Source organism: Scomber japonicus, chromosome 24 (assembly GCF_027409825.1).
Source record: "Scomber japonicus isolate fScoJap1 chromosome 24, fScoJap1.pri, whole genome shotgun sequence".
In the NCBI taxonomy this organism is placed as follows: domain Eukaryota; kingdom Metazoa; phylum Chordata; class Actinopteri; order Scombriformes; family Scombridae; genus Scomber; species Scomber japonicus.
Window position 1 is genome coordinate 8,137,666 of NC_070601.1, and position 18,443 is coordinate 8,156,108.

An 18,443-nucleotide genomic window follows, 5' to 3' on the forward strand; every position below is an offset into this window, starting at 1 on the left:
ATCTGAAAAAGTGAGCAGATTGGATGATGTGTCTTGGCAAAGCTTTATCCTCAGTTTAATTGTTTATATTTATTTAATGGCTCTAGCTTGTGGCCTGAGGTTTTTATAGTATTGCAAAGGGTTTCTTTTATTGCTTTAAACAGCTGTCCAGCTTAATTATTTCAGATGGCAGCTAAAACAGACCAGAAGTAGAATGTAAATAAGAAAAAAAAAAAAAGATAAAGTAATGAACTGATTATTAGATGAGACTCCATAAGCACTGGGCTGTAGTTTTTTTTAATCATTTTGATGTTTCTCCTTACAGCAGCAACAAGAACTGCTGGCGTTGAAGCACCAGCAGGAGCTGCTGGAGCACCAGAGGAAAATGGAGAACCACCGTCTGGAGCAGGAGCTGGAGAAACAGCAACGGGAGCAGAAACTGCAGCTGCTGAAGAACAAGGAGAGGGGCCAAGAGAGTAAGTTGTAGATACTGCCACTACTCACCAGTCAAACCTGTCATTTAAAACTGCACAAATGTTGTTGTTTTAAACATTTACGCCATATTTATAGATGCTTTAATTGATATTTAAAACACAGCTTGAAAAATTTAGTTTTTTGTGTTTCTCACCTTCAATGTAACCTGAATGAATACATATATCATATAAAGAGCAGCCATAAACATGGAGGAAAGAAAACTAAAAAATAGACATTGGAACAAATGCCAGGTTTTCACAAATATATCAAAAACAGTCTGAATAAGAAACAGCTATAAATTCCATATAAGCAGCTTTTAAGCATCCAGTTTCACTCTAACACCTTCATGTCATTGTTTTAACTGGCATTGTAATTATGGTATATTATGGTTTTGTGAAAATGCACTTTTTCTCACTTGCAAATTAGTTGCACATCAGATTGTAAACCTGAAACTGGTCTCTTTTTGACTCGTCCACCACTGTAGATGACAGACAAGAAGTTTAGTGACAGTCAGGCTGCTTGGTGGCATCTGCCGGGGATTCATTCATCATTCAAAATGCTCCGTTTAGTGTTGGGATCAGTATTCACTGTGTGTTTGTGTGTTTCTGCGTGTGTGTGTGTGTTTCCATTTATCTTGGAGAACCTGCGTATTTACTGTGGTAAACGAGCTGTATTAGCCGGTGGCCTTGGCGGGGGCTAAGCCGAGTTATTACCGCTGCCTGCTGGATGTCTCTCAACAGTTCATTGAAAGCGAGTGGACAGGAGTCCTTGAGAGCAGTTTACACACTATATGGAAAGTGGTTACAGATCGAGGCTGCATCCGTGTGTGTGTGTGTGTGTGTGTGTGGGGGGGATTGCAGTGTGTTTACTCTCACATGTACCTGCGTGTGTGCAGTGTCAGTGCCTCTAATTTTTGTCTGTATTTTATGCTGTTTTTATGTTGCTGTCCTGCATTTTTAACTTCTAAGTCCCACTCCTCTGGCTGAGATAATGAAGCTCCAGGGCTGTGTCTGGAAATAAATGCATTATATGAATAAGTGCTAGGGCCTAGCTAGGGTGTTTTCATTCTGGATTAAACTGCTAATTATTTTCTCAATTGGTCAATTGTTTGATTTCTCAAATGTCGAAACATAATGAAATATGCCAGTCACATTGTTATACTGCCTGTGGTGATGTCTTCATATTGCTTGTTTTGTCCAGCTAATGATCAACAGCCTAGATCATTTATAATAATGTTAAACTCAGAAAGGAAGCAACTCATCTTATTGAAGCTGAAACCAGAGAATATTTGGTGTTTCTCGCTGATAAATCACTTACTATGTCGATCAACTAACGTATTTAGTTCTAGATGGGGGGGATTACCTGATTATTCAGCACTTTTTTAGCTTGGAAGACACAACAAGGCTTTTAATCTAATCATCTGTGAAACATCAGTCATCTCTGTTCAGATATCCTTCATTAGTCGGCTCAAATTACAAGATTATGTTCATATTAGTGCATATTGAGCCATCCTTGTGGCCGAGTGGGTTTAACAGGCTCACCATGTATTCACAGTGCTCCTCCAGAGCTTGTTGAGTCTCTCCCTTCATTTCCTGTCAGCTCTCTACTGTCTTATTATATACAATAAAAGTAAAAGTGTACATACAATACCATGGCTGACTACAAATTAACATGTGCTGTCTTCTCGTGGTAAACTGACCTGTTTTTATGCCTCGAGGTCCTCCCTATTGTTTGTTTCATTTGTTTTTGGGTTGTATGTGTGTTCATCCCATTCTCGTGTATGCAACATCTCAGGAGCACCTTGAGGGAATGTCTTTGGCTCAAATTTCCACTTTAACTCAAGATGAAATGATTCAATTTTGCAGTCAAAGGTTACTGTGACCTCATGTCCATCCCAATCTCATGTATTTGATACCTCAGAATGCTTTTCAGGCTATTATTCAATGACTCAGGAAAAAAAGGGAAGATTGTAACCATGTTTCACATTTGATTGGATACTGAACTGGTGACACTAATATCGGTTTCCCACCTTCAAACTGTGGTGATTGTATAGATCTTCTGTGCTGCTGGGTTGAAAATGTGCATCTACCTTTTTGAATTTATATACTCTTTGCAGCAACATCCATATCTGATGCACTGTCAACTGTCATCGGTACAGCTATCAGAATCAGCTCTATTGGCCAAGCCCATACCTTTTTGTTCAATTCCCTCAAAGCCTCCACTACAATTATTGTGAGTCTGAACAGATATAGATGTAAACAGCAACTCCATTGGCTGGTGGAGGCATACAGCTGCAAGGTGGTATTTCTTGTGTAAATTTTGAGGTTGTAATCATGTACTTCACTTAAAATTGCTTAAAATATAGAGAATGCAGCATTTACATTATTAATTTATTTACTTTCCTTATGATTATTTGTCAGTTGTTGTATTTTTCAATGTCTTCCCCCATCTTCAACCCTCAGGTGCTGTGGCCAGTACTGAGGTGAAGATGCGTCTCCAGGAGTTCGTCCTTAACAAGAAAAAGGCCCTGGCCCAGCGGAGTCTCAACCAAGGAGGTCTCCCCAACGACGCTCCCTACTGGTACCGGTGAGGAGAAGTTACTTCACAGCAGTGTTTTGACATTTGACATTACCACCAATCTCAGATAGATAATCAGTATCCCTCCTGTCAGTCTGGTGTGCTCGTTTCAAGCTGAAAACCTATTAAATAGCTGCTGTTTTTATATTTCGGTTTGCAGTAATTGTAAGTGTTGGAATACGGTAGAAGTTATCTGCAGATCATTACAAGTTTGAACGACAATTCTCTTCCCTGACTGCAGATGAATAATGTATTGGATTGTGTCGTAATCTGTCAACAAGCTTCCCCCTCACCCTCACCTGCCACACTATATGAGCCTAACTGAGAGATGGATCGAGCAGGGTTATTAAACACACACACACACACACACTCACAAACACATACACGTGAGAGCAGGATATTGGAACCTGATGATAGGGGCTCTTAGATCGAATGCTCGGCCTTGAATGTTTATTGTAGCATCTCTGAAGCCTCTTACAGGTGTGTACACGTATCCTCTTTGTTTGCTTTGGTAGCCATTATAACATGCATCCATTGTCAGTCAGTAACTTGTAACACATCATGAACATTTGGATAAAAATCTGGCTTTTAAACATATATTTAATATGAGTTCATCCTTTTTGCTTCTATTGAATGAAAGATGGAAATTGGATATTATTTGAAATGAGTATATTTATGCTGCAGAGAGAGAGAGAGATAGTAAGGCATCATTTCAATATCATATTCTCTGTAATTATAGTTTTTGTTTGGGCATAATAAAAGGTCTACAACCGTTAAATTCAAATACATAACCAAACAAATAATGTTACATAATCTTGAGGTGTGACCCAATGAAACACCCACAAGCATTGACTTTCAACAGAGCAGGATGATACTCTAGTTTCTGTTTCTATATCTGCCTGTGTCTGTCCTTTCTCTACTCACTGGACTGACAGTCCTCTCAGTTTTGGAAGAGAAGAGTGTGTACATCGGCTTGTCAGGAACATGCATTTGGGCCAAATCCAACTCGGCTTAACTTTGCCTACAAACAGCACCTTATTCTGTAGGCAGTGAACAGATGGCAGCACATGTCTGCAGCCTTGCCAAGGGATTTGCATGATGCTTTAATCATACAGATCTATGACAGCCATGAAGTTAGTTACTTTGTTGGGATTAATCAGTCAGTCACATGTCCAGAGAGTTATTACTGTGTGGCCTTGTGGCACCTTTAACAGTTTGTGTGTGTTTTGGTTTTACAGAAAAACCCAGCACAGCTCCCTGGACCAGAGCTCGCCTCCACAGACTGGCGTGTCCACCTACAACCACCCTGTACTGGGCGTCTACAACCCCCGGGATGACTTCCCACTCCGAAAGACTGGTAAATCAAACACACATGGTTACACATTTGATTTTGGCAGTGCTGCTTCTATGCAGGCTCACGTTTAGAGAGGGTAACACACACACACTTGCAACTGTAATGTCTAGTAGCTACTATGCAGACTCACTAGTCTAGCATAATTTAGAAGTTATCAGTTATCATTAATCACATCCACATTAGGCTGTCAGGGTCTCCCAGCATCCCTCACATGAGTGGTAGAGTATAAGCGTGGGTGGTTCAAGAGTTCAATAGAGTGAGAAAGCTTTTTACCATTTTAGCACCTGATTTTTTATTAGATTTTAATAGTTGTGTATCCTCAGCAGCTTTTTTGAAGCTGTTGATCAACACCTCTTAAGAAGCCAGATCCTGACACTGACAATGTTAAAAATTAGAGACATATACCAAAGTTACCCTTCTTCTAGCCAAGACTTTGGAGAATGGAGGTATATTCATAGTTTGGATTCTGTCAGGTTTCAGGTTTCAGGTTGTCCATGAATTTCAGCAACAAGGATGCTAGCTATTATTCTGTTTTTGTGGTGCAGGACTTTTCTGCTGCCTTTGATTAGGTTTCATCATTGCACTAAATAAATGTGTCTCACAGGTATAATTTGAGGGCTATGTCAGTTGGGAACTTCTCTCGCAGTGCAACAATTACTTTTGAGGATCCCCAGGGCTCTAATCTTGGCCCTTTATTGTTTGTAATCTACACGATTCCTCTGCGTCAACTAATTCACCGCTGCAATATTTCTTTCCACCATTATACTGATGGTTTTCACTCAGAGTAACCCCATCAGACCTCTCCCCTGTTAGCTCATAAGCTGTCTTGGAGACATTATATCCTAGTTTTCCAGTAATTCAATAGAAGACTGATAAAGCCTTTGGGCCCAAAGCACACATGTTAGGTATGTTAGGCTCGAGTCAAACTTGCACCTCAAACAAGAATCTTGAGATGTAAATACATAATTTAATTAATTTCAGGGCACAAAAACGTATATAAATGCCTTGGTATTGATTCATCAAACATTGAACTGAGGTTCTGTATAAAGGGCCAGTATAAGATAAATAAAGAGTGTTTTAAACTGTAAATCATGCAAAGCTACTATAGTGGAGTCCCTGAATAAAAATATTAGAGCTCTTTTGAGCATAATAGGTCCCCTTTAAGTAATGTATAATGTATTGCCAAAGAAGAACCCAGAACTATCAAATGTTTGGTGTTGCTTGAAAAAACAACTTAAAGGTTTAAACCTGTTATCAGTAGTTGCAGATGAATGTTTTTTTTGATTGACTAATCGCTGTACTTATTAACTAAGTGCACTTTAAAGCAGTAACACACTACTTTAAGTAGCGACAGTGCTTCTGCATAGATCTGAGGTTTTCTTTTAAACGGGTGACATACGTTGTCAAAAGTCATTAGAGCTGTTAAAATGCTGCAGAATGTGCAGCTGGAAAAGAGTTTCTTGTGGCCTAAAAACGTCTTCAGGCTTATTGCTCAAAGTACCGAAACCTTTACAGAGTGAAACCAGCTGTTTGCTGTGTGTTTCCGTCAGGTGTGTGTATGTGTACAGCTTAGTGTATGTGTGTGTGTGAAGTGTGAGTGGTGTGTGCGGTGGTGTAGTCGTGAAGCGGCGGTCGTCTTACAGTGCAATTATTCACTTAGTGCGGCGGCAGGCGGCTACAGCCAGCGTTTCAGCCCTGTTGACTCTGAGTCTTTGGGCTGCTGGCCACCACAGCAGATAGACCACAGTTGACACTGGCCCACACAGCCACATTCCACCCTGGGAGAGCAAAAGAAGAAGAGAAGTGAGGATGAGAAGAAGAAAAAAAAGGACAAATAGAGAATAAACAAAAGAGAGATATTGAGGTGAGAAGGATGAAGTGTGATAATCAGGAAAAATGAAGAGAGAAACTGAATGGTTTCACTGACTATTTAGAAAGACCTCAAGACACGTTTTTTTCTTATTAAGAAAAACATTAGAAGATGGAGGCAGTGTTGGTTTCTTCTTAAAAGCGGAGCAACAGAAGATGAGAGCACAGACGATGAGAGCTGGCAAGCAGGGTTTAATTTAAATCCACCAAGTGGCACAATGATACCACACTCCCAAAGTCTTGCTTCATGTGGAGAAAGAAAAAAAAAAGCCAGGAAGATGGAGTGGAGTAAAAGATTGTCCCTGGAGTGTCAGTTCGTCCCTTGATTTCTATAAGGCTGAGGATTGTGAGAGCAAAAAACCTGTGCCACCCTAATATTTGCCTACAGCGATGACGTGCTTTGCGGGGTTTACTTATGGTAATGCCAGCTTGGGAGAGGTTAGAGGCTCTTTTATATCACCGCCTGGCCATAAAGTAGAGCACACTGGCACCCAGGACTCCCAGCAACGGTCAAGGGGAAGCAACAGCGCTCTTTTGTGCATCTCCCATCTCCCCTTTTACATTTTAGAAAAGTAGTGCAGCTGATACTCTTATCCATCTATTTATAGTGCACCCAAACAAACTCACGTTGATAAAGAAGATCTGATTTCATGCTGCGCATTGAGCGGGTAATTTTCCACACAACAGCAGGGCACAAGTGATTGTTGTCAGCGCTAACCTCGATGACAAATGCATTGCTCGTGTACACTGTGACTCCTTCACAATGGAAGCCAAACATTACGGCTGATAACAATGAGATAAGATTAGAAACGGTAACACTGGATTACATGTATATGCATCATTGCCTGTAAATCCTTCATGCATTGGTAGAATTCAGGTTGAATTTGCACAGGAATGGCGGACTCTGCCACTAAAAATGAAAACTAATGCATTGAATGGCTATTGCTGAACAAAATGATGACCATGAATAGTTAAAAAAACAGGGTTTGATTTTATGAAAATCTTAAAGAGTTGTCTTTAAGCATTTCCAGGTTGTTGTTTTTTTATTGTGGTGCTCTACTGGAATATCTTTGCATGATTTACAGTTCAAAAAACGTATTTATCCTATTCTGGCCCTTTATGCAGCCCCTCAGTTTAGCCTCTGCTGAAACTGGCCATTGTAGTTCCTCTTTAATAGCCCCCCTCCAAATGAGTCTGCTGTCTTCTGATTAGTTCCTGCGGCTTTGTAAACAAACAGGAAGTTGTACGATTTCACTTCTTTTTCTTGTTCCTTACTGGAAATGGAAACTTCTTAAATGCATCCTTACTGATGGCTGTTGGAGCATGCAGAAAAACGCTCAGTCATCATCACAAGGAGGACGTATAGGTGACATTACAGCATTCACATCAAGCCAAAGCCCTTTCTTTGTACTACATTTTTGCATGTGTCTATTTCAAGCTTTGGACTTTTTACCATGTTTAATATAGACATCCAACATCATAACAGGATATAAAACATATATAACAGAAAAATAACAATAAATATGACGTATCCCCTTTAAGAATTAAAACTTTATTGGTTTTTATGATAGTTTTAATAAAATACCATCAGATGGAGAAGAAGAGTTGCGTGACGAGATGCCTTCTGAAAACCTGAGCTTCTGTCAAATGGCATCATTTAAAATAATTTACCCTCCTTATGCAGTACAGCTCTAAGGGTGAGAAAGCATCACATGAATATACAGTATGCCTCGTCTGTAACACATACTCACATACACATGAATGCCTCACAAAGATCCAGACAGGCTGGGAAAGTTTGAGGCCCTTGGACTTACTGCGCTTCTCTTTGTTGGAGACAGAGCAAGACACACTGTTCCTGTCTTTTCATTGATGATCAAATGTGGGATTTTTTTGTAGTTTAACTGGGGCAATGGGTCTTCACATGGGTACAGTAGCATATAGGCAGCCGGACTCCAGTTTCTAACCAGACTTAACAGCTCAGCCGTGACTACAAAGCATCAAGCGGCTGTCTGAATACAGGATGTCACTCAGTGAATTCTCAGTGAACAGCCTTTCACCTCTGTTCTGGGGCCCTTTTTAATTAGGCAACAATGCGCCATCTGTGCATTGATATCATGTGTGATTGTGTGTGCTCATACCTCCATAAGACCTGCAACAAAGCCTTCAATTTCCACAGAATAGTTTAAAAAATACCAGGTCATTTTGGAGGTCATGTAGTGCAAGGTGTAACTCTCATTCTAAGCTACAATAATATTCATGTCATGTAGCAAAGTCATGTCATGTCTTACTTTGCTTGATTGAATTAATCTATAAAAGTGGAAATAATTCTATGCAATCATTTACAAAGACATCTTAGGAGCTCAGAGAATTAGAGAAGACACATCTTCGTCACACTTGTCACGCAGCGTACTTAAAATGTGACTCATACAAGATTTTCTTTCTAAAACACGGCTTTGTATCGTTCTTCTCTGTAAGCACCACATGATGTTGTTTTCTTCTTGGTCCACTCAAAGGGCATAGAAAACCTCTCTCGCAGGTATTGACAGTTTCTCCAATTGTACTGAGCTTTCACCAAATCTTTGCTGTGATTATTGGGGTGCTGTCATACTGGGATCATTCACCTCAAATCTGTCTTTTACTCTTCTGAAGGAAACAAAAACTTAATTACACTCCTTCAACAAAGCTGTCCCTTTGCTGTTATCCTCACTAACAGACACTGTCAATTGTTCAAATCTGGAGAAAATAAGTTCTGTCATTAGTCTTGCACGCTCTAAATGAAATGGTGATGTCTGTAATGGCTTTTTATTTTGTGATAGATTTCAAGATCAAAGTTATGGCCTTTTGATATTCAACCCTGGTCGTGACGAGAGATGCATAACTTAGTTCCCTCCTAAAATATTGAGATAGAATCTTTCTAGATTCATATTTCATTCAATTCATATTTGTTTTAATTCATGTGACAGAAATGATTTCAGGTTAGGATCTTAATGTTATTCTTTATGACAGTTGAGATAAACCAATAGTATAAGACAGATGTAGCAAGGTGTGGCATCACCTACTGGTTTGTATTGGAGCCAGCTTGAAGCAGAGAGTTGCAGCTTATGGTCTAGAAACATGCTCTGCTGCTTTGGACCAAAGCAAACGCTAGGTTGTTGGACTAACACGGTGGGAGGAGGTGGTGGTGGGGGGGATTACACCCTGGACATAATGACTCATTGAAAACAATGATCGACTTAGTATTTCTATAGAGAAGTTGTTGCTTTTTGACTGGGTGACATTTGGAGTCAGGGGTTTGTTGGAGGCAGCATATGGCAGCTATTGGTGGCGTTGCACTTTCAGGTGAATCAAGGGTACAGGTGACTAATCCTCAGGGACCAAGCTTTATCTTTTAGTCTGTACAAAATGTGGATTTAGGAAGATGTCTCATAAAGACATAAAGACATTATTATTATTATTGTATAAAAACGCCAACATCATTGTCTCACGCTTCATTAAGTGTCCATTATACCATGTTGGCATTTTTTTTAGACCCTTGCAAATTCTGTTTGAGTACATCTTAATTATTTCCAAAAATTGAAAAGTCAAATCTGGTACATTCAAATAAGAAATCCTGATTTATAGTAAATTGGCTTCAGAAACTTCCATCAAATTAATTTGTTTTGACTCCATCTGGACTGATTTCTCCCTCCCACTTTGTGCTACTGTACCTTCACACTTCACACTTCACACTTCACTGTTCTCCACACATTTATTTTTACCTGACACTGAAATGGGAACAAGTTCATGTTTTGATGAATGTTTCCTGAAATGTAGATTTTTTAATGGATGTAGCCGGTAGCTTTTCAGTATTTGTACCTGTTAGAAATATAGTAGCAGATTAATCTGGTTATGTCATAAACGGGGTTAGCAGTGTACTACATTTTGAGTCCTCCTTAAAAATTGGATAATGAATAGTGAAATTATCCGAGGCCGCTGATTGGCAGGGCAAAGTAAACAGAGCATTAGCCTCCATGGCAGAGCCAAGGTGACATGCTGTTCCCTTCTCCCTGTCTCCATTCACAAGTCCGTGACAGCAACACAAAAGACCAAAAGACCTTTAGGCAATCAGACATGGCTCCCAAATTGAAGCTAATTGCTTTTTAGCTGCACTGTCTTTGGGAAAATGGATCAGAATTTGGCTTGTACAGAGGACATCTGAAAGAACGGGGAGGAATCGCACAGTAAATGAATAGCGGCATGTAACAGTTTGTCTCCCAAACAGGTTTCATAACAGCGCGGCTCTGTGGAAGGTGCTCCATGACAGATCAATGTGTACAGCTCCCTTTTTAAGCTGAAAGCCTGTGAGATTGTAGCTCAAATAACTCTCCCAGCCGTTGGATTGACTCGTCCAAAGCTGCACAGCCGCCAGTTATCTATTTAACTCCAAGGAGGTTTGACAGGGGTGTTGACGTTTGGCATGAAACAAAAATCACCCAGTTAGAGGCAGCAGAAACAAATAGGGATGTTGCAGTTTAACGGTTTAATGGCACACTAGGCATAAAAAATGTAAAGGATGTGTGAGTTTAATTTCTAGAGTCTAGACAGAATCATTGATTAAGAGAAACAGCAAAGCAGCTACTGGCCTTTCTTAGGCTGCAACTGCATTGACACCTCATCATTAGTGCAACACATGGCTCCAAATTGACAACCAATAGGAGGGACTACTTTCATATTTGTTCCATACAGAAAATAGTATAATCTGAGGACTCTGTGTTGTTAAAGAACAGATGCAATGATAGACAACAAGGTTTTTGAATAAATATCAATAAATGTTTAATCACCAGTAGTGTAAATCTAGTAATCAAATAAATGTCTGCGTACAGAAACAAAGGTAAAAATAATCCATGAACAGCTATATAAAGTGAGTTACAGATTACATCATTTTGTTGCTACCTCTTCAGAATATTCACAAAAAAGTAGTTACTGGACACAAGCACTGATTTGGATTTTCTTTTGCCAACTTAATGGAAATATAATAATGTAATATGAGCCAGTATATTAGCTTGCCTAGTCTTAAGTTTAGAGTAAATGAGATGAGTTCAATACAAGACAATTTATCAAGAAGGAACAACAGAGCGTTAATACACTATTCATTTTTATTTATTAAATTATGAAATTGGCATGGCAGTCTTTTTGAGGTAATTTTCAACACCTGTATTCTGTAATAAAAGCCCTCACTCAGCTTTTTACTGTGAGTGATGTTGTCCTGCATACACACTTTGTGACTTCTGCCGCCTGTTGTCTATATTAAAGTATTTACACTCATGGTGCAAGATATGATTGTGAAGACTTGAATTCCTCTAATGTCTGGTTTGTGTCTCTCCGTCTTCCTTGCAGCCTCTGAGCCTAACCTGAAGCTGCGCTCCAGGCTGAAGCAGAAGGTGAGTGAGCGGAGGAGCAGTCCACTGCTGCGCCGTCGAGACAGCCCCATCACCTCCGCCAAGAAACGCTCCCTCGACATGGCAGGTACGAGACACACAGACAGCTTTTCAGCATTCACAAAGTTTTATTCTAGGCTGCTGTCTTTTTTATTTTTTTTTATGACTGGATGTAGTTGATTTTTGTGCTTTTTGTGTGTTTCAGACTCCGCGTGTAGCAGCGCCCCCGGCTCAGGCCCAAGCTCCCCGAATAACAGCTCCAATAACATCCCCAATGAGAACGGCATCACTGTGTCAGTCTCCAACAACATGGAGGTAACACACACACACACACACACACATACACACATACACACACACTTAAAGTAACCACTCACTTTAGTGTATTTGAGCTGATATTGATCTGTCATTTAGTGTTAGTTTTGTCATCGAGCTCACATACAATCGAGGTTCCTCTTTGAAGTAACTTGTTGCAGTCACATGATCTGTAAAACACTGCTATATTTTCATGTGGGGGTTCAATACTTATAATTTGCAACATAATGTAAAGGCACAATATTTGTTTTGGCCATAAAATAAAATAGATACACCCTTTTCTGTCAGAGCAAGTGCTATTAGCTTTTAAACTTAGCAGCATATAGCATGTACATGCTACTGTATAAATGTGATCTTCAGATGACGGCTCTGCAGAGGAGGAGGACAGCTGAGGAGCTGGCAAGATGCTATTTGTGGCAGCCATTAGGGGCACTCAGGCAGTGTGGAGGACACTTGATGATTTTCTACTGCCAGGGTGCCAGTGAGGCTCACGACTGCAGTGTTTGCCCCTGTGCTGGCGTTTTTTGGGTTTTTTTTTTGTTTTTGCTCATGATGCAAACACAGATAAATCATTTAAATGTGCTTCCCAGGCGTCTCTGGCCCAGAGGCTGTGCAGCGGTGCTGAGCGGGGCTCCGTTAACCAGCTGTCCCTCTACACTTCACCATCCTTACCCAACATCACCCTGGGGCTGCCCGCCACAGCCACGGCCACTGCTGCTTCCAATGTAAGGACGAAACTGCTGCCAAGCTGGCGAAATTGCTAGCAGACTGACTCTGAATATATTTAACTGTGAATTTGTTTATGTGAATGTGTTTCTTATTTGTATTCAGCATCAGGAGTGTTTTTGTTGTTTTGTTCACTCTCTCTCTCTCTTTTCTGTTCCAGGTCACCTCAGCCCAGCAGGATGGAGGTCTGCAGCCAGCCCTCTCCCTCAGCCCTCCCTTCCTCTCCGGTGGCCACTTGACCCCCTACCTAGCCGAGGCGGGAGCGGGAACAGGCGGGCACGGTGGGCACAGTCCACTCCTGCAACACATGGTGCTCATGGAGCAGAGTCCAGCACAGAGCCCCCTGGTGACAGGTAGGAGTAGTAACAGTCATATTACTGAAGCTAGTAGTGATTCAAAGTGGAAAAAGTAGCAAAAAAGTGGGGTAAAACATGGCGTATAATTGATATCAATGCAGCTACTACTGAAAGTATTGTTCAGTCTCACTCTAGTGACACACTATAAAAAGAAAAGCATCTCAACACTCAGAGATGTGTGCTCATGGTACACTATGTGCCCCCTCACACTGACAGACGTCCATTCATTAGCTCAAACTAATGAGCTCCTTTCATATGTCAGCGTACACTATGAGAGTGTGACACGGCTGCATTGTGCGCCCTTTCCCATCAGTTCATTCACTGACTACAACATCGCCGCTGCTATTTTCAGTGGGACATTAGTAGTGAATGGGCAATGACGCACATACAGACGCATGTTTATGTGTATCCACGCGCAAAATAATACGTACAAAAAAACCCCATCAAAATAAAACACAAGGATGTGTGTGCTCCCACACACAGGCCTGGAGCGGAGGATGAATTTTTACTGGACAAATTACCTCTTCAGACATAATATTCATTAAAAACTGAAATTTTTCTCATGGATGCAAGAAAAGGCCTATTTTTCTACTTTCTTCCAACTCTTTCCTGCTCCACTATGACGTGGTTTCTAAACATCAGCAGGCTCTTTTTTTCCAAAACAATTTGAAAATACTCGGTTAGGCAAGTAATTTGCTCAGTGATCAACCTTCTCACATCATTTCCCAGACTTGATTGAGGCTGTTTTCTTGCTTTTTTTCACCCGGATAAAAACCCTGCAAATGCTCTCAGCTGTTCACTTTTTTCCCAGCTCGAATCATCACAATAAAAAAAAAGAATCACAGTTTGGCGGCACAGATGGACGTTTTTATGTGGTTCACAAAGACATCTGCTAACTAATCTTTGGTTCAAGATTAGTAAGAGTAGAATATACGCGCATCGTATTTAAAAATGTGGTGTGGTCATCGGTGCAGCTCAGGTGTTTTTCTGACAAGGCTTGTTGAGCTGACATCTGTCTTTGCTTCTGATTTTTAATCTGGAAAAATGTGTTCTCGTCGCATTTCCCCTAAACCAGCTGCTTCAAATAGATCATGCACATGCAGAATCAGGCATCATTGTGACACCTGGTTTAAATAGTTGTTCACAGGGTTAATGTGTTTGGGAGTGACAGGAAGACATGTCATCATGCCAGTGAAGTCAATTTTACTTTTAGAGCCCAGTATCACAAATCATCAATTTGCCTCAGGGGGCTTTACAGTCTGTACAGAAATACAACATCCTCTGTACTTAGAAACTTGATTCAAATACGGAAAAACTCCCTTAAATATCCTTTCAGAGGGTAACATCTTATTAGCTTGAAACATGTAATCTTCCTTTGCTAAGAGGGGTTGCTAAGATGATCACTGGTTGTTGTGGACACCTTGACATAATAGATCTAGGATAGGTGCAAGATGAGTTTGGTATATTGCCTACTTGATTGAACAAAGTCCAATTCTGTAAGAAAATAAATAAGATCCTGGAAGTTTACTTGTTAAATGAGGTTGTGCTGGCAGATGAAATCCTCTGATTTAATGTGAGAATGATGCACTTTATTTTTGGTATTTTTGCCTTTTATTAGACAGCTGATCGTGAAGTGGTAGACAGGAAACAAGGCGAGGGAGGCATGCAACAAAGATGCAAACACTGATGACAGGAAAATGGAAGCTGTTGTGTCTTAATTGAACATAAATCAAGCACATAGACTGAAACAAAGCATCCTCTGTCCTCCAGAGGAGGACTGTCACCAGGGACATGACTCTCTGCTATCTGGTCTTGGGTTTCACTTCACCCCTCACTCCCCCTTTCTCATCTCCTCTCTCCTCTGTGTCCAACTGCAGGCGTAAGCGGCTTGTCCATGTCATCGGCGGCCTCCATGGCCAAGCTGCAGCGGCAGCACCGGCCCCTGGGGAGGACCCAGTCTGCCCCGCTGCCCCAGGGGAGTGCGGCCCAGGCCCACGCCCAGGCCTTGGCCCTGCAGCAGCTGGTGGTCCAGCAGCAGCACCAGCAGTTCCTGGAGAAGCACAAGCAGCAGTTTCAGCAGCAGCAACTCCACCTCAACAAGGTAGGGGAGGACTGGAGATACTGGGTGACTTTTCTCCCCCACTATATCTTATTGTCTTTTTATCAAAGCACAATTGCCCTTATATAAATATTAAAAACCCTTTACTCTGTAACCCAACCTTTAACCAACAAAATTGTATTAAATATAAACTTTCAATGTAAATATTAACTTCTAAATTACTCCTACATTTTTTTGTTTAATGCAAATTAGCTTTTAATGTCAATAGAATGTCCTTCTGTTCTCCTCTAAACTCTCTACACTTTGTACAATACAAGTATAATATATCAGTTGTACATGTGAGCAGTTTTCTCACTGTAGGCAGCTGATGGAAGAGGTCTTGCAGATCTGACGTCATATTCAAATACACTGATTAATTACTTTGTCCTGTAAGCCACAGAGGGTCAGCACAGGAGGTGTAGTATAGCTGTTTGTATAGGCGGGTTTATTCTGTATATGTGTAAAGTCCTTGATTATTATTTTTTATTCTGGCGTTTTCTTGCAGTGTTTTTCTCTCTCTCTGCTTCGCTCTCTGTAGTATTTTTGTTTACATGTAGGCGGAGGCATGTATGGGTTAACGTGTATTGCAGCGTTCGTCTTTTGAATGTTTGCGTCCACGTTTCTGTGACTGTGGCCCGAGACAGTTGCCACGGGCTGCAAGGTAACTGCGCCGCAGCCATGGCAACAGAGCGGAAGCCCGTTGCCTTATATGATCAGGGAGGAAGCGAGCGGCCGCTGCTTGTGGATGGCTTCACCTATTCGAGCAGAGTACTCGCTCGAGGAGAGGTGGGCGGATGAAACAAGGGATTTCCTTTCCTCCTCCGCCTCCACCTCCTCCGCCCCGCTCTCCCTTTCTCTCTCTCTCCCTCTATCTCCCTCTCTCTCTCTCTCTCTCTATCTCTCTCACTCTCTCCATATGCTTCTGAGCTCTCGAGTGGCAGCTTTTCGCACAAACATATCTGTAACAGCCTGTGGCACACCAAGGACAGATTTTGCAGCTCTGACAGTACGAAAAAATAGATTTCTACTTTAATCATTGTTTCCTGTTAAGATGACCAGAATAAAGGATGTCGCAGATTATTTATGATCAATTTTCTTTTTTATTCTTAACTTTATAATACAATTAGAAATGAAGTCAGTTGATGTGTGTCTCCACAACAGGAAAAAAAACCTGTTTGACGTAAGAGTTAAGTTATAACTATATCTAGAGCTATATCTTTCTATTTCAAGTTTGAAGTTTTATTTTAATTATCACAATGCAGTGCTGCACAATGACGCTACACACACAGACAACGTATGAACATATAGTACAATATTTTGGATTAGAATAGAATAAAACAATCAATTTCATGATAAAAAAGAGCAAAGTATATAAAGGTGGCACTAAAGAAGGAATCAAAAAGGAAAAATTTCATAAACAGGAAAAATATATTGAACATACCAACAAGTCCATAATATGGAAGTTATAGTGCAAAAAACATGAACAGGTGACATCCATCATGTTGAAGCAAGCAATTTATGACACGTTCATGTAGTTAAAACAGTTTTGTGAATCAGACTTTGACCCTCATATAAGCAAACTGCACAGAAACAGTTCTCATGTCTGTTTTTTATCATTGTACACCAAGTAAAATATATGTGCATATTTATATTTCAGGCTGTTGATTGCTCATAAATCAAGAGCTGAAATGTGTTGATGTCAGAATTAGTCACAAAAAACAAACCTTTTATTTGTTCATATAAAGTATCTCATGCCCAACGGTAGACACTTGGACACTCTATAAACTTGTGAATCTTTGCTGTGTTTTCATCCGTATCTCTGATCTGAGCTTCCAGTCTGACAGAAACATGCATTTGTGATCATAAAGGAAAGGAAGAACATCAGGTTGGACAGGAGACTTCTGGGAAAGTAGAGCAGAGAGGAGGGGGAGTGGGGGGTTTAGGGAGGAGGTGAAAAATGTGGGGGGAAGAGAAGTTCATTTGGACGCAAAGACGAGAACAGTGGGGGGGGGGGGGGTTGAATGAGAGCTGGTGAATGCTCTGACGTCAATGCTGTCCCTTGGCACAGAGCCAGAGGACCCAGAGGCTCACAGCTCTGGGAAACACACACACACACACACATGTACAACCCCACCCTCCCACACACACAGACACATACACACACACCTGTAGCTGTAGCCTACTCTTGAGACTCTTCCAGCAAACACTGTTTTATCTTTCCCCCCTGTTTGTCTCCACATCATAAAAAACACGCTCACACTACGGAGGCACATACTCCGCCGCATTGAATGGCCCTTTGAATGGTTGAATGTCAGTAAAAGTGAATGAATAGATGACTGAGTCACAACTTGGTTAACGGCAGGTCCCGGAATGAGTCGATGAAAAGCAGCACAACGGGGAGCGTGGAATGTCTCTGTTCAACGAGACACATTTTGCCCCGGAGTACAGTCGGCAGAGCGGCCACTCACATTCAATTAGAACGGATAGGTTTGAAATGAGCAAGACACCAATCTGACTGCGTAATCCAAATTAAGCTTGTTAAAAGAAGAATGCTCCAGAGAAAGGAGCGATTTGCCAGGAATTTGATTCAGCGGAGAGCGTGCCCGTTTGTCTGTTGCCTTCTCTGAATGCAGCCTCACACATTTGAGGGGATTTGTCACATCCTGCTGTTCGATTGTAAAATAAATTTCCCATCACACTGCCGTCACTGACCCCCCCCCCCCCCCTCCATTCTCCCTCCTCCCTCTCTCTCTCTCTCTGCAGATGATGGCCAAGCCCAGCGAGTCACCTGTGGGCCGTCAGCACCAGAGCCACCCGGAGGAGACGGAGGAGGAGCTGCGTGAGCACCAGGATGGTGGCTCCCTGCTGCCGGGGGTCACCATCAAGCAGGAGCCCCCAGACCCGCAGGAGCTCCAGGAGGAGGCACTACAGCAACACAGGGAGAGGCAGGCAGAACAGGAGCTCCTCTTCAGACAGGTAGAGGATGGGCGGTCGAGGGAGAAAAAAGTAATAAGTGAGACGTTTGTAGTTTAAAGCTGTAAAATGAGAGTAGAGAGAATCGATATGAAGGTTTGGAGAACTGATTTGATATACTTGGCGGTGATGTATCATAGGTGTTTCTGGAAGTCACGCACAGGTAAAAACTCTTAACAACCAGACACAGAAATGTAATTTGGCCGGCGGGAATGTGCCTCTCTGTGTGTGTCCCATGGCATCCCTATGATTAAACGCTGAGAGAAAATCAAAGCTGCATCATTTGTTTTGGCTGCCATCTTTTG

General features: G+C 41.4%; 1 protein-coding gene across 3 annotated transcripts in view; it reads left to right on the forward strand.

The window, feature by feature from the left end:
* LOC128354507 (histone deacetylase 4-like) overlaps positions 1 to 18,443 on the forward strand; it is a 53,540-nt gene that overhangs the window by 26,995 nt on the left and 8,102 nt on the right. For all 3 annotated transcript variants that reach the window (XM_053314731.1, XM_053314730.1, XM_053314732.1), the window contains 9 exons: positions 305 to 455; positions 2,916 to 3,039; positions 4,269 to 4,387; positions 11,630 to 11,758; positions 11,876 to 11,985; positions 12,576 to 12,710; positions 12,872 to 13,064; positions 14,945 to 15,168; positions 17,929 to 18,141. In XM_053314731.1, coding sequence (XP_053170706.1) covers positions 305 to 455; positions 2,916 to 3,039; positions 4,269 to 4,387; positions 11,630 to 11,758; positions 11,876 to 11,985; positions 12,576 to 12,710; positions 12,872 to 13,064; positions 14,945 to 15,168; positions 17,929 to 18,141 — 1,398 coding nt within the window. The remainder of the gene's footprint in view (positions 1 to 304; positions 456 to 2,915; positions 3,040 to 4,268; positions 4,388 to 11,629; positions 11,759 to 11,875; positions 11,986 to 12,575; positions 12,711 to 12,871; positions 13,065 to 14,944; positions 15,169 to 17,928; positions 18,142 to 18,443) is intronic.